The sequence below is a fragment of the Diplotaxodon limnothrissa genome, linkage group LG7 (assembly GCF_057381915.1).
Source record: "Diplotaxodon limnothrissa isolate DT_005_m linkage group LG7, D_limnothrissa_male_GT1.1, whole genome shotgun sequence".
Lineage (NCBI taxonomy): Eukaryota > Metazoa > Chordata > Actinopteri > Cichliformes > Cichlidae > Diplotaxodon > Diplotaxodon limnothrissa.
The window spans coordinates 25,561,483-25,582,972 of record NC_140602.1 but is presented as its reverse complement, the minus strand read 5'-3'; the positions used below and the strand labels follow the sequence as shown (position 1 = coordinate 25,582,972).

Sequence of the window (21,490 nt, the reverse complement as noted above, 5' to 3'; positions counted from 1 at the left end):
GCACAAAGCATAGATGGCACATGAACACTGTCACGTAGACATATGGCAGCCAGTGATTATGAAACAGTTACAGCAACAGGAATGAAGTGACAGCACAAGTTTATCATCATTCAAACTTCCTACCTTTTAAATAGCTTCCTCTGTCTGGATAGGAGTGTATAAAGGACCAAGTTAACAAATTGTTTAACAGCTTTGTAAAATAAAGCAGTTAAATAGTAACAACAATAACAAAACAGAACAAAAAAACAACAATTAGAAATAGAAAAAAGCCTCACCTTTGACTATCAAAAAACTCTTGTAGCTAAAATGGCTTTACAGTGGGAAGAAATCAAACATTTGACACATCTCCTCAAATACAAAATAAAGGCAGAGTTTTTCTATTGTGTATCAGCCACGAGATGTGACTCCGCAGTCAATAAATATGATGGTCCCACACACGGCATGAGCTTCTCGACTGATTTCAGTAAAAGTTGTAGTTTTTTATTTTATGTAGTTTATATTTTGCACATTGCTTTAGCCAAGGCTAATGTGTCACGCTAAAAGTCTAACTGATCAGTTTAGCACAGCTTGAAATGACTTTTTCAGTGAAAGAAGGAATCAGTTTTCAGTGTCTGGAGCATCAGCCTTTGTGCATTTAATTATTGTTCAGGGTCAGATCTGTCCTGCTGCTTCTGCACTGGTCCAAGACAGTTAATGTTTCCATATGGAGTAGTATAGGTATAGTATAGTATAGTAGCATATCAGGGTCTTATTTTATTAACTTCTGGCATTGCATTGAGACAACTTTCAGAAAAATGAAATTTGATGGAAGTTATTTTTGTGTGTTCTACTACCTGGTGTTCCTTCCAGCTCATGCCATGGATATATTCAACAAATCAGAAAGCAAAATCACACCAAACCTTTGAGTAATGTATGTTCAAAAACTGACACTTCTAAGTTGTGTTTGTGTGGGGTTTTTTTGTTTGTTTTTTAAAATCTCACTGCCTCAGATCCAATGCTCGTCCATCCAGCTTGTTGTGAGCTGAAAGGCTTGTATTGCATCCCAGTGACATAATGTGAGATTTCCACAGTAACAGAGGAGACATTATTCTGCTGGAGGTCCGTCACTCAACACTGAGGCTTTATGAGAGAGTACATGTGTCAGAGTTAGAGACAAGCATAGAGTTTGCAAGTATGCAAGTATTTGTGTTTGTGGGACACATAATTGGTGTAAATGTGGACTGGTGAAACCTGAGCCATCGCGATGCCCTGCAGTGGCTCCACACAGGCAGCTTAGCAGAGAGAATCAGATCACTGACTAAGAAAAGACTTAAAAAAAAAAAAAAGCTGGCAAAGATTTCACTCTGCTGAAAACAGATTTTTTTAGTATGTAGTCACATTTTCAATCCAGTAATGCTGCCATACTTTCAGTGACTCAGCTTGTGATATGTTTACAGTAGGGTGAACAGATCTCAGCATACTAAATGTGGACAAACACATCATTTTAATTTTAATTTAAAAATAAACTGTTATCAGAGTGTCATGTAGCATGTACAGGTGAAAGCTTATTTTTATATATTGGTGATTCAATACAATAAGGAAAAAAGTTGTCTGAAATTTGTTCTTGGTCTCGTGCAATTGTTTGTTTATACTCCCATATTCTCTTTTTGTATTTTTCTTAGCTTATCTCCTTCCTATTAAGAGTTTTGGGGGTTTAGCTTGGCTGTATGCGCAGATTGGCACCATATCTAAAAATTTTAATCCAATGACGACACACATGTCACCTCACACCACACACTTCCCTCCCTGTGCGAAGCTGACAAATTACTCAAGCAAACCATTTTCTCAGAATATACTGCCATTTTCAGTTCAGTTTTACTTTTATAGTGCCTTATTTTCTTTATACTTGTGTTTATGGTACTCTCCTTCACATTTGACAAAACAAGCTTGTGATTTCTGGGAATTTGTAACTTTCCCTGATGGGTTTGGCATTAGACAAGATAATCTTCTCCTGACTATGGTTAAAAAGCCTTCACTTGATATACATTGTGTAAAAACCAGAGTTTAGAAATGTGCATGTTCAGCAGAATCAGCCAAAAATTAGGGACATTGTCTCAAGATTTGGAAAAGGGGGACAAGTAATAAAAATGCTGTGCAGTCCCACATAAAGAGGGATATCTTGTCACCTGAGTTCATTGACAGTTTACTTCTTCTCCTCTGAGAACAGCAGTCTGGTCAGTTCTTCTTATTTACCAGTAAGAAGCTATCTTAGTGGTTAAAAAGTATCAAAATATCAAGACACTGTCAAATTGTTGCTACATGCCAACAACTATTATCATCCATATTCTGAGAAAGCTCTGAATAGTATGCACCTCTGGTCAGCTTCCAGTGTGGCTGCCATTTTTAGGAAGTCCCATTATGGCCACTTGTTTGCTTGTAATTTCACTATGAACTTCAAACATGTGGCAATAGCTGGATCTGCAGCTTGACACAGAGGTTTTAGTGCAAGAGTCCAAAGTTTTCAAGCCTGAAGGTGTAGTCACGACAGGACTATCATGACAATATCCTCACTTTGCAAACGTTTGTCACTTGATCCACAGACAGACCCGTGCTTGTGTTATGCCAAAGAGACAACTGAATGTAAAAGTGAAACTGCTGACTTCTCAGTCCATCTACATTTCCACTCAGCCATGGCCATGACCTCTGGGCAGTGGCCTAAACAATGAAACTCTCCCTTATGCTAATTCCAAACAAATAAATATTTTTAAAACAGAAATTTTCTGCTGTAATTTAAAAAAAGAAAAAAAATACACATTCATTTGAGCAGGTTTTTGAAAATATCTTCACCCACATGAAAACAAGCACACAAAAACACTGCAAAAAAAGAAAAAAGGAGCCAAAGCAACAGGTGGCAAAATAACCCTAACTACAAAAAATCCCAACCAATCAGAACACAAAGAACCACAACACAATGCGCAGCCTGACATTAAGAGAGGAGATAAAGGTGCTCCAAGACAAAACCTTTGTTTTCCAGAATGGAGATTTTTTTTTTCTTTTCAGTGGCTACAAACATATTTCACGTGTCAAAACACAGAGGAAAAAGCTACGTTTACCAAATTACCATAAACATGTGGGCATTCCATTTGATCTCTCCAGTCAGAATTTTTTTAAATCCCAGTTGGAATTTTTTACTGGAATGGCCTCTAAAGGTGGAAAGCCAGAGTAGCCCCACCAACTCTGATTTAATTATATAATTATCCAAGATAGCAGTAGCACACGTAGCATTGGTAATTTGTACTGCCACAGCTGTGCATTTGTAACTAACTAAATAAGCCATTAGCAGAGCACTGGCCAGGCTGTACCCATGAACTTGCTGCTTTAAAAAAACACAACAAAACTGAAAACCCGGCACTTGGGTGCACTGCTAGTAATGCATGAACTGCACATGTTACTTTGTGGTTTTTTGCAATAAGTACCAGGTTATCTGTATTCTGCATGAACAGCTACAGCCACCATGACTGAACAAGACAAATACAATTCCATGTTTGCAAAACAAAAGACACAAAGAAAAAGCAGCGAAAGAGAATGAAAGGAATGAAAGGAATAAAGGTACCTCTTCCAGCTGGCAGGCCTGAATAACAGAATTGTAGCGGTATTCATCATAGGTCAGGCCAAACAGGATGTTGTCACGAATCGTCCCTGGCATAATCCAAGAAGTCTGGGGTGAGAAGGAAATGCGACCACTGTGTCTAATTTTACCCTCTGTTGGCACCAGTTCTCCCAGAATCATCATGAGCAGGGAACTCTGAAGGAAACAGGAGAGCATGGTCACACTTTATTCTTCTTCATCTAACTGTGTTCTCAACTCAAGGAATATGGAGTGAGTCATCATGTTTCTTTCATTGCTCAAGGGAAACTGGCATTTATTGCATGTAATTATTTATGAGCCAATATTAAGCTATTATGACAGTGAAGGTTGCAAATAAACTTGCCTTATTCAATTTGTTGCATTATTGTTACATTATTCATTTACTATTGTTTCAAACGTGTGTTGCCAAGTTGCACAGTAGCTTCTTAAGGACAGATAGATTATGCACAAGAACACATCTAATACGGCTGAGGGGTGTTTCTTCCATCTCTTCTTTAATTTGCATTTATTGTCCATTAAATTAAAATTATTTACCAACATCAATATATTGACAAAAAGCAGAAAGACATATCGGTCAGACTCCAGTGACTCCCTAACCAGAATTTAATTTGACTGAAATCCTACCTTTCCTGAGCCAGTGGATCCAGCCACAGCGAGCATCTGGCCTTTGTCGAGGTGCAGGCTGATGTTTCTGAGCACAGGGGTGACATAGAGATTGGTGAAGAATAGCCCGGGGTCACCGTTCAGGTGTCCATTTGCTTTGCTCTCCTGCTGGATCTTCTCAAACAACTCACCGATACGCTGTAAAGGAGTTCATAGGCAGTTACTAAACATGATATCTGTATGTGGCAAAAGATTGTTTATCATTTACTTTCTGCATATTAAGATTTCTTAAACAATTTAATACAAAAGAGTTCATTTTCTACACTTTAAGGTGACTTTCATAATCAAACATCTCCTTTTAATGTATTATAGTGAATCATGTGACACTTTCATTTACAAGACTCTGTGTACCTGCACACGGCATGCATGTTTCTGTTTTTCATTTTGTTGATAAAACTGCTTGCTTCAAGGCTGAGTGACTGTGTCCATCATGCTGTGCTCTCAGGCAGTGACACTAGAATAAACTACTGCTTTTAAGATTAGGGTTAAAACTTTCCTTTTTGCTAAAGCATACAGTTAGGCTGGATCAGGTGACCCTGAATCCTCCCTTAGTTATGCTGCAGTAGGCATAGGCTGCTGGGGGATTCCCATGATGCATTGAGTTTTTCCTTTTCAGTCACCTTTTTCACTCACTATGTGTTAATAGACCTCTCTGCATTGAATCGCACTTGTTATTAATCTCTGTCTCTTCCACAGCATGTCTTCTATCCTGTTTTCCTTCTCTCACCCCAACTGGTCGGAGCAGATGGCTCCGCCCCTCCCTCAGCCTGGTTCTGCCAGAGGTTTCTTCCTGTTAAAAGGGAGTTTTTCCTTCCCACTGTCGCCAAAGTTCTTGCTCATAGGGGGTCATATGATTGTTGGGTTTTTCTCTGTAGGTATTATTGTAGGGTCTGCCTTACAATATAAACCACCTTGAGGAGACTGTTGTTTTGATTTGGCGCTTTATAAATAACATTGAATTGAATTACTGTGAGGAATTTGATTCTCCAAGGACAGAAGAAGACTCCCAGGGTCTCACAATGGCCTTATATCACCTCATCGGTCTTTACGTCTGTAAAGATTAATGGGCGACGCCTCTCACTGCTAGAAGAGGGGAACTCTGCTCGACTGCCTGGCTTAATCATTGACCTCTGTGACATTTTATGGGTCACCGTACCTCTAATGCCAGTTTGCGCTCTGGTTATATAGGTTTGTCTGTGTGATTCTCATTCTAATGAGGTGATGTGCACCCTGCCAGCAGTAAAGAAAGGCAACACCCATTCCATTCAACTGCGAATGGCACATTCCAGGAAGAGGTGAAAGCCGGGGGAGAATCTGATTTGATCTCATCAAGAGTTCAGAGTTGTGTTTCCAGCAAAGTTTCCAGTATAGTGACAACACCTGGATAATTAATTAGGCAAAGTGACATGGGAAAAAACCCCAGCTCGATGTTCTTTTTCTCACGGTATTGCATGGTCAATGAATCACACCTGTTAGATTAAGTTTACTGTCTGAGCTTATAGATAAGATTATACTGCTGTCTCCCAGCAATGGTGAGGAATTAACTATTACACCTGGAATTACTGTAGGGGCTGTCAAAATTTGACTTCTTCAAACATGCGATTGTCCCAACCTTGTATTAACACACAGATAAGAGTCAATGTATTACAGCTTGACTGATGATGTTTGGGACTAGTAGTGACTGTTGACATCTGACTCAGATAATGATATATTTGGATTTACCCACCTCCTTCTAAACACACACACACACACACACACACACACACACACACACACACAGAGCAGTACATCACAAAAAGCAGAATACTGGACACCTGTACCAACATATCAATTACATTTTATTTCTAAGCCAACTAAAAAACAGATCTTTGATGTTTCTGTCCAAAACTTCTTTATACTTATCATCTTACTTATACATTCAGCTCAACCAGCCTTCCAGAGCCAGTTTCTGCCAAAGATCTCTGTTAAAAAGGAATTCTTCTTCTTTACTGTAACCAGCTGCTTTGCTCCCTAATTAAACTCAATGCATTACCCTTGCAATTAGAAAATGACTGTATATTGCTTTTGTGGGATGGTTCAAGGAGAAAGCCTTTTATGTCTGAGAAGAACACGACAGCACTGCTTCAGTTTGCAAAGTTGTGTTGAACAAACCATGAGATTGGAACAAAGTCCTTAGAACATACAGGACCAAAGTAGAGATATTTGGCCATAATGTTTTGCGCAATGCGTGGAGAAAACCAAAAATAGTATATCAGCACAAACATTCACAGAAAGTGTTAGCACAGGGGAAAGGGGTTGATTTGGGTTTAGTTTGCAGCCATGAGACCGGAGCCCCTTGCAGTCATTGAGTTGACTGTGAACTCTTCTGTATACCGAAGTGTTGCAGAGTCAAATGTCAGAACAGTAGATCAGTCCAGGTAAAGCTCTGAGTCCAAAATCTCAATGAACTGTGGCAATATTGTAAAAGAGGGTAGGCCAAAATTTCCCCAGAATGATATAAACTGACAAACCTATATAGACATATATTTTAGTACTTGGAGCTATTGTCGTTAACAGGACAATTTGGCAAACAGCAAACTGGTTTTTGCCCATTTTGTTTTTGATCTTCTTTTATTCCACCTTCTTTTCAAGGGTAAAGAATAACTGGTTTGTTGAACAGAAGTTTAACATGGCTTCACTCAACTCAAATTCCCTCCACAGTCACCAGACCTCAGTGCAACAGAGCTGTGATCAAATCATGGATGTGCAACCAGTAATGGTGAAATGGCAGGTGAGCGCATGTCATAATATACAATTTATTTATATAACATGATGACAATGATGCCATAATCCAGATACTCCTGATTGTGTGTATTATGTTACGGTTAAATGTCTCACATCAGACAAGTGTGTTGATTCTGCCTTTGCAGTAAGTAGCAGAAGCATTCACTTTCTTTTAGGCTCAACAAATGGACGTAAACAGACCTCATCCCAGGATGCGGACACATTGACCAACTCCAGTTCTGAGGTGGTGAGGTTATACTCCAGTCCACTGTATTCTTCCTTCATCAGGAAATCCTGAAGAGAAAAAAATACATTTAAATTATAAAATGCATTTAACTTATACAGAGTTTTTCTGTTATAGGCGTATAAAGACTGAAAAATTCTGGATTCATTATGCTGATGATTGTTAGCAAAGTTATTGTCACGGTACTGGGCCATGAGGCCCAGGGTTTAACTTCTAATGCATATTTTTGTATCCACATGTGTAGTTTAACGCATCTAGTTGTTTTCTAGTTTACAGTTTAGTCCTTGGTTTCTTAGTCCCTTTTGTCATCTCTCCCTGGTCCGTGTGTCTAGCTGTCATGTTTCATGTCTCTGGTTAGGTTAAGTTCATGTTCTATCTCCATGTCTATGTCTCTGTGTTTCCTGTTTTATTTTGAAAGAGTATGGTGTTCTTTGCTCATTGTAGTTAGTGTTACTCTCCCCTGTATTGCCATTATGTTTCACTCTAGTCAGCTGTGTTCTCGTGTGTCTCCACACACCTCATGTGTGTATTTAAGTCCTCAGTCTTCCTTTGTTCGTCGCCGCGTCGTCTGTTCAACTTCCCCCATGTTACGCCAGGTTTCAGGACTCTGTGCTGGTCATGTCCATGTTGCTTACGTGTATGCATTTCATAGTTCTTTGTTGTTCCAGCACAGAGTCCTGTTCATAGTAATCTCCGTCATATGCATCGTTGTCACCCTGTCTTCGCTTTCCCTGCTGTCTGAGTTAAGTGTCAGTTCTTAGTTTTCCCAGTTCAGCTTCTAGTTTAGTTTTGCCTCTGTGCTTTCTGTTGTTTGCCACGTTAATCAGCCCAAATAAAGGCTCGCTTTTCGTTTCAAGTTCAGTACTGTCTCCTCGTCTATGTCTGCACCTGGAACCTCACACTCCCACACACGGTCCACCCGCCGCAGACCGTGACAGTTATAACATGTGTAGGATCATTAAAAGCATTTGGATGACAAGCATCTATCTCACCACATCTCTCAACCTACCTCAATCTTGTGGAGTAGTGTCATTGTGTCGTACCACATCTGGAGGGAACCTGGAAACTGGCGGGTCAGTGTCATTCTTAACACCATGAAGTAGGAGGCTGTGGTGAAAATTCGACGCAGGATGATGCCTTTACTGAGTGCATATGGTATAATCGCTGAGAGGATAACAAAGATGGCAGAGAAGAAGTATGACGCGCTGTAGAAGTAACGGAGAGATCCAATCTTTCTCGTCAGTGTCATCTCATCCCTGCGGAGGAAAGTGAAAATGGAAGAAAGAACAAAGGGTTTTCATCAAAAAAGGGAACTATACACAAAAATATATGTTCTAACCTAACTAACACATTAGATTACTAACAGTAGGATGCTCGAATTACTTTAGCAAATTTCATTATGGTAAAAAAAAAAAACCTGACAAAGTGTTACAGTTAGCTTCAAATGGCACAATTTAACCTTGTTTTCTCAATAATAAAAAAGCTGTTGTGAGAGTTATTCTCTGTGTGTGGCAGGATGTGTTTTATATGTGGTGGTGTCTTACTGCCTGATGTTCTTGATGATATTTTCCATCACTTCCTCCCAGCCGTACGCCTTCACAGAGTGAATGTTCTCTATAATCTCTGTGGTGAGAGCTAGGCGGCGGCTAGTCATAGGCGCTCTGTTCGCCCTGTTCAAAGGAGAAAGTTTTACCAGAACACCAACACAATTTTATAGCAAGGAGCATCAGAGGATCCACCTATGCATGCATGAACATTCTCAAGTTTCTGTTTATATATGGACCTGTGCCATTTTTGTTGTTTCTGGACAGTGTTAGTGTTCACATTTGGAAAACTACTGAGAGTATAAAAGTTTTATTCACTGCTAACCAGCTATAAACAGCTACTCAATTCTCATTTCCCTCATTTTCCCTACTGGCAGTCTCCCTAGGCAGGCTACGTTATGGCTTTAAGAGAATATCCAACTCCACTGTCTTGGACCACAACTAGTGAGGGTAGTTCTTGTTCTGAGAATCAAAGCGAACTGGAGAGCCACTCAAACCAGAACATTCAGCAAGTGAAGAACTAATTCATGCATTGCTATTTTGAGCTTACCAAGTCTGTGGAACATAACACAGACTACAGTTACCAGCTACTGTCCAAGTTGATGGAGTTGAAGTTCATTTGTAGGATGAGACTCTTTATAGTGGGAGGTGATTAAGATTCCATCTATCCAATTTGTTCCACTTACTAAATTCAGGGTGGCTGGAGTGAGAGGCGGGGTATAACTTGGACTGTAGGAGGAAGCCCCACTACATGGGAGAGAACCCACACAGACGTGGGGCGGAAATGCCAGATTTTACTCCAGGACCTTCTTACCTTAAGCTGTCAGGCAACAATGCTACCCACAGCACCAATGTGTTGCCCACTGATTAATATTACTGCAGTACTTGTTACAAACTACCAGAGATAAAATATCTGGAGAGTAGAGTGGCTGTAGTTCAGGAGGTAGAACAGGTCATCTATTAATCTAAGGGATGCTAGTCTGATCCTCGGCTTGGGCAAGATACCAACCCCACGCTGCTCTCTGATGCATCCATCAGAATATACATGTGTGCTAATGTTAGACAGATAGCACTTAGGTAGAACAAATGCTAATGTGAATGAGGCAAGTTATGTAAAGTACTTTGAGTACTCAGAGTAGAAAAGCACTGTATAAGAACCAGTCCATTTACCATAAATTGAACTGTGACTTGTTCAAGAACGCTAGCATGCCTGCTTTTGTGGCACACAGCTCTACTGCTACAAAGTGAAACTAATATTTTTAATATTTGGAGAGAAAAACACACATTGCAAGACAGAAGACACAAATACAAGTGTATATTGATATGTAATAGGGTAGATGTCCAATACTAAAAGTGTGTCTGGTTGTGCTTTACTACCGATGAGGTGCCATCTTGGTGGAGAGCCAGGCCTGGACGATGCCCATCAGAGTCAGTGCTGCAAGGCCACAGAAGCCGTTCACCTCAATCAGCTCCCAGACCAGACCCACACACAATATACACTGCAGAGGGGTGATCCATATAAAATGTGCCAGACCCAAACTCTGTACACACAAAGTACACAGAAATTAAATTAGTGTACATGTAAGATGACAATGTGACGATACAAAAGGGCTATTTTACAATTGATCAGTGCGCGCGCGCGTGTGTGTGTGTGTGTGTTTACCAAACAATCATTGCTTTAAAAAAATGGTATCTGACAGGTTAACTGAGGGCTATAACTAGGATCAACATAATAACAGAAAGCTAGCAAAAACAGAAACAGTGTTTTTGTACAAAGAGGAAAGTTGACCACACTACGGGACAATAAAGCATATCGCTTAATGTTATGAAATAGTATTTGAGAAAGAGGTCCACTGAAAATTACATAAATAAAGGTTCAATCAGTACACATGCACAATCAATATTACATTGTGATATATATTCTTTTAGATGGTTCCCTGGAAAGACTTTATTGCGCATTATTAAAATGTTAATAATTTATGACTGAATTGAATCCAAGCTGACTGAAGGAGTGAATACACAGTTCTCAATAAACACTGCGGATATGGAATAACTAGTCAATTTTCATAAGTGACTTTGCCAATTTCAGACACTTTCATATTGGAAATACTCAGAGTGGTTTTGGTGAAGGAGCTTCCTAGATACTGTGTGCAGGAGGCAACACAAATGAAGGCACTGGAATACTGGCGGTGTAATTCACGCATCAGTGCAATCCAAAATCACACAGGGAACTGGTAGGTTCAAGACCACATGATGTCCAATCATTCTGATGGGACCGGATTCTCACATGTAAGGCAAGTCCTAAAAACATTGAATCCATCTAATCTATTAATCTCAGCTCTCACTTTACTTGGGTCCTTTCATCCACTCAGCTGCAACTTTCATCTTGTTATTCCACACTCATGTAAGAACTACTACACAAGGTACCACTGTACCACCTTTACACAAGCCACATTCGAGCCAGGTGATAATTGTTCCAACGCAGGTTGCATAGTGTTTCCACATTCAACACCTCAGTGAGAGCCAAGACAAACATGCATACATAATCATGAGTTTCCAACACTGATGCGCAGGTAATACTTGCTTATGTACTAACACTACACTGTATATAGTAATGCACTGTTCTTTTGTCCTCTGTATGGATAACACAGTTAGTGTTGCCTAATAAAACACATTCACTGAAGTCAGTGACGATGTGAATTCTTGTTCCCCTTATCCTGGCAGAGACAACTCCTCCCATCTTCTTCTGAATGGAAAACTACTGTATTATTTCTATGAATAATCTCACATTTCATTCACTTTTCAACAGAGTTGTATTAACTTAAAATTTTCATGCCCCACTGGTTTCTAGCACATTTTTTTTTATTTGTGTGAGGATGTTCTAATTAAAACACTATCTTCTTCTTCTTTCAGGTCCTCCCTTCAGAGAACACCACAGCAGATCATCTGCCTCCTGCCTCCATCTCACCCTATCGCTCTTCTGTCACACCAACCCTCTGCATGTTCTCCTTCACTACATCCATGAATCTTCTCTAAGGTATTCCTCCTTTTCACCAGCCGGGCTGCTCCATTATGAGCATTCTTTGTCCAATATATCCACCATCCCTCATCTGCACATGTCCAAAAATCTCAATCCTGCCTAACACTAACTTTGTCTCCAACATGCTTAACCTGAGCTGTCCCTCTGATATAATCACTTACCTGTTACCTGGTCATCCTGGTCTCTCCCAGTGATAATCCAGTTCTGCCTCCTGTTATTTTGTTTCGTTTTGTTAGTGCTATCCTCTCCAAACCATACATCATAGCAGGTCTCACTACCATCTTGTAAACCTTACCTTTCACTCTTGCTGCTATACTGGTATCACACATCACCCTTGACACTCATCTCCATCTACTCCACCCTCCCTGCACCCTCTTCTTCATCTCTCTTGTGCAATGTTCACTGTTTTAGATGGCTGACTCCAGGTATTTAAACTCATATACCTTTGCTACCTCTGCTCCTTACAGCTTCACAGTTTCACCTGTCTTCTTGTCATTCACACACATGTATTCTGTCTTGCTTCAACTGAATTCCATTCCTCTTCTCTCTAGAGCATACCTCCACCTCTCCAGGCTCTTTTCCACCTGTTCCCTACTCTCACTACAGATAACAATGTCAACTGCAAACATCATAATCTATAGACACTCAGTTGTGACTTCATCTGTCATCTCGTCATCACCTCTGAAGCAAGAAAGGGATCCGGCATGGTTACAAATATAATCCTACGTCCACTTTGAACCTATCTGTAACTCCTACCGCACATCTCATCACTATCACAATTTTAGCACCAACTTCACAAACCTTTCTGCCTCTCTGGTCTTCCTCATGCAGGACCACAGCCCCTCCTTTTTTAGCACCCTACCATATGCTTTCTCTAAATCTACAAAGACACAGTGCAACTCTTTCTCCAATCATCAAGACTCTCAAAGCAAACATCCCTGTAATCTATCTTTAACAACTCTTTCTCTTATCTTCATAATATGTCTTATCAGCCTTATCTCTCTATAGTTGTTACAGCTCAACACATAACCCTTGTTCTTCAGTACCAGTACACCCCATTCCTTAGGCATCCTCTCATTCCAAGATTGTGTTAAACAGTCCAATGCCCTCTCTAATGGAGACCACCTCCACAGTTATGTCATCTGAACCTTTTCACTCATGTCTTTACAGTTTTACATTTCACCCTCACTAATCATCTGCACTTCCTGAATCACTAACTGTCCTCCATCTGTCTTTCTCTCTCATTTTCTTTATTCATCAGCGTCTCACAGTGCTCCTTCCATCTACTCAGCACACTCTCTTCACTTGTTAGTACATTTATATTTCTATTCTTAATCATTCTATCCTGCTGCACATCCTTTCCAGCTCAATCACTGTCGATCACTCCCATCTTTCACTTTTTGCTGTTTGCCAAGCCCCCCAGTACTCCTGACTACTTTCTTCATCTCCCTAACTATCCCACATTTTTCTTTGCTAGTATCTTCCTTTGAATAATTTCCTGCACTTTCTTATTCTAGACACCAAACAGCCTTTTGGCAGTTTCTCCCAGCACTACAGCTGTACACTTCTTTCTACATTTCACTTCTTCACTTTCTTCTTTCTTCATTTCACCATGTAATTCTTGCCGGTGCCTCTCTCTTTTTAATTTCCAAAGTCATTGTACAGCAGGGGTGTCCAACTCCAGTCCTCAATAGCTACTGTCCTGCAGCTTTTAGATGCATCCTTGTTCCGACACACCTGAATCACATGGATGGCTTGTTATCAGGCCTTTGCCAAACTTGAAGAGGTAATCCAATCATTTGATTCAGCTGTGTTGGAGTAGGGTTGCATGTAAAAGCTGCAGGACAGTAGCTCTCGAGGACTGGAGTTGGACACCCCTGTTCTATAGACTACCATCACCTTTCAGTCCGCTTTCTTTTTTGGATTACACCTTCTATATCGAATATAGTCCACCTATTTGTTACCCTACCCTCGTCCTTGAAGTACATGTTCACTTGTTCCCTCAGGACCTTCTTGCTGTGAGGCAACAATGCTAACCACTGCGGCACAATCTTCGCAGGAGTTCTTCCTTCAAGATCCATTTCACATCTTGTCTACACCATAGCAGAACATTTTGAATCCACCTCCATTCCTCCTGCCTTTGCTTCCCTTCCACCTGGTCTCCTGCATACCTTCCAGTTACAGTGCATGTTTAGAGTCCCTACTCTCACCTCCACACTTCTACCTTTCTTTCTCTTTCGCTGTCTCCTAACACAGCTTCATTAATTCCTCCTCCTTTGTCTTCAGCCAATAGTAGCACAGTTTCCACTAGCAACCTATTTGCTATCAGCATTGGAGGCAGTTGTTGTAAACCCGTGACCCAGCTGATCTGGTATGGGAATCTGAAATTTTTCTGAAATGTGTGGGGTTTTTTATATTGTTGTTTTCCAAGCTAAAGCCCTGTGTATTATTTCATAAGAAAGTCAATAATAATGATAATAATAGAATTTCGAAACAAAGTACAACTTCTGGCTGATTCTGACAAACAATCAGCTTTTGCCCTTGAAAAAAAGGTCCAAGGTTTCTCACCTCATCCAGCTTGTTGAGATTTGCAGACATCAAACTAACAAGCTGACCAGTGCTGATCTTATCCAAGACTCTGCTGGACAGCTTCAGGGTCTGAAAATGTCAAAGGTCAGAGGTCAGCTGGAACACAAAAAGAGAAAGTGAGTAAAAAGTGGAAGTCTGTGACACACGGCCATGCTTTGACACCTGGCTGACATGCCCCTCACAGCAACCTGTGGACAGTCAAGGAAGTGCCTCTCTGGGAAAGCTCAGTCATACATGACAAACAAGGTGGAAGCTGGTCTTCAAAATATTACTAGGAAAACATAAAATCTAAGAAATGCAAAGGCCTTATCGGATGGGTTGCTTTGTTCTGATAGCAGATTGTTACAACAGTGACTAAAAGTAACAAGTATTCAATTCAGGTGTTATCAGCAGCTCAGTGCTACTGGCTGCAAGGATTTACACTTGCACTACACAACACTTCAGGAACAAACGCTATACGTTTTACTCTAGTTTTGTTGCAAATGAAAAATGCATTGAAATCTTTGAAATCTTAATATCATTGTTCAAGGTTAAAAATACAGTTTAGAAATAGTTAAAAAGTTTATAAAGGTTGGAAAATAGTTTCTAATCATAGATAATGTTCTTCCCTTACCTTCTTGTAAATAAGGCTAAAAAGTGCGATGCGGATCTGCATGCCAAGGTGATGCAGGCCAAAGATGGCAGGCTGCAACAGAAGGAAGCGGGCAGTGAAGAGGAGGCAAAGGCCCAGGGACAGGTAGAGTCCCTGACTTCTCTCTGGAGCATGGAACGGGTCAAAGGAAGCAATGATGCGACCTGAAATCTGAGGTTGCACTGTCTTGGAAGCCTCCTGCACAAAAACCATGGGACAATAAAGAGAAAACAATAACACCTCCTCGTGGCAAAGCAAATGTATTTGGCACGATAGTGCATTCAGATCATGATTCTTGCTAAAGCTGCTGGAGAGGACAGTAAATGATGAAAATGAATAACCAATGGTTTTGTAGTTGTAGTTAGTTCATCACTAGAGAATCAGCTTTCCTCGTGCCCTTGGAAGATTGTTAAGTATATTTTATCACCCCTGTTACAGGCATGGTAAGTTTATGAGCAATATACTCCTAAGTACATTTTAATAATGAGGACTTCTTTGTTATTCTGGTATGAATGTGGGAATAAATAAATGCAAATACAAAGAAAAATTGATCAGTTTCAGTATCAACTGCCATTTCAAATATGGGTATTTTAGGAAAGTGCATATTCCAATAATTTTTAATGTTGAGAACATGACATAAAGTAAAAACAAACAAACAAACACTAAAACTAAAAGAAAATGTCACCTTAAAAAAAAAAAGAAAATGCGGTTACATAATAGCAAATTCACGTCTGGATCTGGAATCAGCCAGGATCATTAGCCAAGATTCCAAGCATGTCCAGATAAACATTTTTCTGCCAAAAATCTAATAGCCTTAAACGACCAGAAAACTATGCTGGCTTCCACTTCAATGTGTTTTCGGAGCCTCTCTGTTTACCTAGTGTCTCCTCAAAATCCACCAGGCATTCTTGCCATCTTGACAACCAGCAACAACTGCACTAACTTACACAATGGCTGCTGTCTGGAGCTTCCCATAAGCCTGGGACAGTGAGCTGGTTTGTGACACCATGGTGTGACATGCTTGTGATGTTTGTGCGTCATTGCACAATAGCTTTATTGGGGTGTGCCAGCAGGACACCATAGTTAACAGGTACCACACACACATGCAGGTACAGCATTAACGAACTGCTACATAATTACAGCCAGGCATGCAGTCGAGCCAGGTCGAGTATGCAGTAGGTGTAACACAATAATTACATTAAAGAACATTTACCTGCTATTTTAACATGGGTGTAATTAAACAGGATGGATAAAGACTGTTTAATGTTCAGTCTAACTGGGTTGCATTCTCACACACAACTCTACTTGGTCATATAGAGAAATGGTTATTTATGTCCTGACTTAAAGACTCTACCTGAGTGTTATAGTCATCACCATATTGGTGTTTTGAAAGCACAATCAATGGGTGGATGTGACCAATGTGCAATGTGTGCTCATATGGCAATGTCAGTTCTTGCTTTATCGTCCTTTGTGACTCTACATGCAGCTATAACTGAATTTTATATGGTACTCAATAGCACTTGAAACTAGTGATTAAGACCACAAAATTATCAGAAAAGAATTAACTGAAGTCAAAAATCAAATGAGCACTAGGGGTTCTTTTTCCATCTACTTTATTATAATCTGATGTCTTTCATAACTAATGTAGCTGCCCCCTCCTCGTCCTACCATAATGATGTTCGACTGAGCTGTAGAACAGTGTAACAATAATTATTTTTGCATTTGAACATGAAATTTTGAAGTCAAAGTTTAAAGAATTAATTTTGTTTATGTTAATGGGTACATTTGCTAAAAAGACAGGTTAATAACACCTTCTAATCTCCAGCCTTTATCATATTTAAAAACTCAGAAAGACAGGTGAAGGTTTTACATCCCAATCCATTCATCCATCTTCTTCTGCTTTATCCGGGGTCGCGGGGGCAGCAGCCTAAGCAGAGAAGCCCAAACCTCCCTCTCCCCAGCCACTTCCTCTAGCTTATCCGGGGGAACACCGAGGCGTTCCCAGGCCAGCCGAGAGATATAAATTCTCCAGCATGTCCTGGGTCTGCCTCCTCCCGGTGGGACATGCCCGGAACACCTCACTCAGGAGGCGCCCAGGAGGCATCCTTGTCAGATGCCCAAACCACCTCGACTGGCTCCTTTCGATATGGAGGGGCAGCAGCTCTACTCTGAGCCCCTCCCAGATGGCCAAACTTCTCACCCTATCTCTAAGGGAGAGGCCAGCCACCCTTCGGAGGAAGCTCACTTCCGCCACTTGTATCCGCGATCTCGTTCTTTCGGTCACTACCCACAGCTCGTGGCCATAGGTGAGGGTAGGGACATAGATCGACTGGTAAATTGAGAGCTTCGCTTTTACGCTCAGCTCTCTCTTCCCAATCCGTGCTTTCAGAAGCCAGAGATCATGTGACCAGGACTTTATTTGCTTTCTGCAGTAAGTGTTTAAAAAAAAATCTAAATTTGAATCTGCTTTATCTACAAGATAAAACCAACATGATCAAGTTATAATAATGATGGGTTTGAATCTGCAAGCGGGACTGAGCATCACAATTCCCAGTTAGAGATGCTGGATGTGCTTCCTGCAGGACAGACTGAAATACTCACCCCAAGGTAGAGGAGGACACCAAAGCAGGCGAAAGGCCAAAAGAAGCAGCGGGCCAGTGCTCTCAGCAGCTTTGGCTTTCTCTTGGCTGTGGCTGACACCACCTCCCTGTCCCATTCTCTGCAGGGAGGAAAGAGTTATATTGTAACACAGTTAAAATGCAGTGAAGAAGGCAGAATGGGAGAAACACACAACACCAGACAAATACCAGAAGGGTTTGGCTCTGGCTCTTCTATCTGTCTGCTACTACTTTGGCTGTGTACCAGCCAGAGTTTAATGGTCTGTTCCACAACTTCAGCTGGTGATTAATTCACAGAATAAAAACCTGTTGCCATTTATTTAGGAATATAATTTTTGTGAATGAATTTTGTACCTTTTAGATGTTGGGAATTTGAGTCTAGTTTTCTAGGAACTTCTACAAGTATTGTTAGGAATTACTTAGTGTAAGTTTGTTATAACTCTATTAATTTCCCACAACTGCCTGGCAGGCAAGTACAGCTTTAGAGAGTAGCTGCAATTTTCTGTGAGGGGAAATTTATAGCTGCGGTGATGTGGCCAACCAGCAGCAGTAAGTGTATGTGTGTATGTGTGTGTGTGTGTGTGTGTGGGGTGGGGGGGGGGACGACAATTGAGGAAGAAAGTGATTACAAAAAACATAAGGGGATTGAAGATTTACCTTTCATATTGAATTAGTCTCAATTTGTACAGGGAGAGATCCTTGCATTTTCAATTTCAGTGAGTCATGCAAAATGTCTAGGTGGCCATGTGTTACCTATTGACTGCCAAGCAGAGATATACAACTCTGGGCCACAAACAGGAAAACTGTGGGGATGGGGGTGGAAGGGATGGGGATATCCCAGCTGTCATAAGGTGAAATTCACTGTACACCCTGTACAGATCACCAGTCTATCACAGGATTAACCTATAATATTCCTGCAGGCACAGGGAGCATGTGCAAACTCCGCAGATACAGTAGTGAATCAAAAGTGCTAACCACTGTACTGTTGTGTACAGACAATATGGATAAGATAGACGTGACAAGATTTTGAAACTGAACGCTTCCTAGCTTCTGGTTGCTGTCTGCTTGCAGTCTGAGTACCACTGAATAATCAAGGTTCTGCAGGCTTTGGTTTCATGCTCCGTATGGAGTGTAAAAGAAGAGCTTCATTTGCCACAATGCATTCTTAAACTCTAAAATTTTACTAGCTTGTTTCTAATGCATACATATATACCAAACAGAAAGTCTTGGTTCAGATGGTTTCAATAAAAGCTTCAAAATATTGTCTGTTGTCTGCAGAGGCCAAATCATTATAGATTACGGGTTTCTAGATTTGCTTTGATAGCAATCTTCTTACCTAGTATGTTATTTATTTACTGCAACATAGATATATCTAAAATAAAAACATCACTATGTTTATGATATCAACATTTAAAATGATTAAAATGTAATTAAAAACGCAGATTCGCGTTTCGTGTTGTCTTTACCAGACTTCATTCCAGCTCCTGCTAGATAATAACTGTCATGCCAAGAAAGCTCAAAGACTTGAGTTGAATTGGGGGTGATAAAAGAGGCTGACGGCACACAGCATGCTTTAATGGAAGGTAAAGTTCACGTTCCCAGAAGTCCTCACTGTTTGCCTGATTAGAATAATGAAAGCAAAATCACCCACCACTGCTCATTTATCACCCTGGTGGGACTGGGCCCTTTCTAAAGGTCGACTTTATAAAACCCGTGTACACTGACCAGCCTTTTGGCCACATTTAGCGTGACGACAGCCCCACAAAGAGGCAAGACTACGTGGAACACTGCTGTGGTTTTTAGGCAAGGTTTAAAAAACATAAGAGTATTTAACTTTTGGGATTTAACTTTTGGGAAATGACTTGTCAAAGATGTGCCACCAGCTTATATCTGCAAGAACGGGAAAAGATTAAAAAGGGATCAAAGGAAGAAAGTAACAAAATAACAAAAACGAAAAATTCAGAAAGCCCTTGTGCTGCTAGCATTGGGCTTAACAGGATACATTTAAATTAATTTATTATAAAAAATTGCAATCATTATCCAACTTTTTATTGAACAAAATAAATGTAAGACAAAGATAGAAACAGACAAAGAGAGAAACAGAAATAAATCAGAGAGAGTGCAAGACAGATGCAAAAAAAGAGGGTCACGTCTGTCCATCATCTTTGGTCTGGCTGTTTGTTGGCACACACAGGTTTGCTTTATGTCAAGCCTTGTTTAAATGCCAGCCCTTATTGTGAAAAAAGAAAGGACTCATACCCTGCTACTGTAAACATGAGTAAAGAACATGCGTGAAAAACATCAAAGCCGCATATTTCTAGGTTTCAGAATGTCTACAAGTTCCACTTACCTGGATTTCGTTACTGTGCATGCTACAATCAGCACATACCTAGACATTTTCTCTACATGTTTTAATAAAGTCTGGATGAAGTTCAGTTAATGATTTTATTAGTTTCAGAGAATACCTTACAACCAGTTCCCCCAAAACAGGCTTCAACTCAGTGAGTTTAAAGGGGAGATCATTATTAATTTTGTTATTACTAATCTTGTAAGGAAAGACTAAAAAAAAAAAAAGTGTTTAATTGTTCTAATAATGCACAATTACTCGGCCAGGATGTACAAACCTTTCAAGTCTCTCAGAGAGGTTGTCTGCCAGATCAAAGGAGGGAGCCTTGTACACATCTGACAGATCCAACTTCTTTCTGAAGCCCTTCCTTAACAGTGGTGTTACCCACCTGCACACACACACACACACACACACACACACACACACACACACACACACACACACACACACACACACACACACATTTGTAATTAATCTTTTTAAATTACATGGAAATATAATTGTTTCTTCGTGGCTAGATGATAAGCCTTTGGTTTCATAGTCAGACTAATGACAGAGTACTGAGAGAAATATTTGCTAGTATCTGTGAATGAATCACAGGGTGTCTCGTCCAGATACACCATGTAGGTTTTAGGATTATTTGTCTGTTTGGGATCTCTAATTGGAGTAAGTGGGGCGTCGGCGCCACTTTATTAGGCTACAATATTAACAAAGAAAGAACCATTTAATCCATACAAAAAAGTGAATTATGACAATTCCTAGCACGTTACACAAATTTTAAATCATCAGTAGCTTAAGTGCAACTGCCAACGCTTTCTAGAACATACTACATCGGAGCACAACTCTGTATTTTACGCACGTGATTTCTGCAGATGTGTGAAGAAAAACGCGTCTCACTTACCAACTGAATAGAATCCTGCAGTAATTGCCTTTTGACATTTCTTTATTTACTTTACACCGTATAACTTTAATTTCACTTTACAACAGACACGCTGCGTGTGCACCTGGCCCTGGACCTGGAGCCAAGGCTGTACACCAAACATTTCTTACCAGAAGAAAAATTTGGAGAAGAAGTTCGCATCTTCTACTGGTGACTTCTGCATTCTAAGAGCGCCGCCAGTTTGAGTTCCCTGCACCTGAGTGTCCCCCGCGTGGCTCCGAGGGGATGCTCGTCCGCTTTACTCTCCACTTCGTATCTGCTCTGAATGTATCGTCGCTATGCAGTCGTCTTGGTGTCCCAAAAGGGTGGAAAAAAACAAAAAACTGTACCTCTTCTGTCACTTTGCGCGCTTCCCTAGGTTTTTTTTATTATTATTATTCCTCCACTTGCTAAAACTCAATGTCTTCTTGTGCGTTTTCCTAGTTTTATTTTCTGCTGCAAGTCACAGTCCGCTTCGACTACCTTCCTTTCACTCACTCTCTC

The 21,490-nt window shown here is 40.5% G+C and overlaps 1 protein-coding gene across 1 annotated transcript in view; it reads right to left on the bottom strand.

The window, feature by feature from the left end:
- Positions 1–21,490, bottom strand: part of cftr (CF transmembrane conductance regulator) — a 39,479-nt gene extending 17,989 nt beyond the window's left edge. Inside the window, exons 1-11 of the mRNA XM_085357769.1 lie at positions 21,118–21,490; positions 20,345–20,455; positions 17,704–17,821; positions 15,085–15,300; positions 14,451–14,540; positions 10,220–10,383; positions 8,843–8,968; positions 8,308–8,554; positions 7,256–7,348; positions 4,253–4,429; positions 3,593–3,784 (exon numbers count right to left, since the gene is read on the bottom strand). Coding sequence (XP_085213895.1) covers positions 3,593–3,784; positions 4,253–4,429; positions 7,256–7,348; positions 8,308–8,554; positions 8,843–8,968; positions 10,220–10,383; positions 14,451–14,540; positions 15,085–15,300; positions 17,704–17,821; positions 20,345–20,455; positions 21,118–21,170 — 1,587 coding nt within the window. The 5' untranslated portion in view covers positions 21,171–21,490. The remainder of the gene's footprint in view (positions 1–3,592; positions 3,785–4,252; positions 4,430–7,255; positions 7,349–8,307; positions 8,555–8,842; positions 8,969–10,219; positions 10,384–14,450; positions 14,541–15,084; positions 15,301–17,703; positions 17,822–20,344; positions 20,456–21,117) is intronic.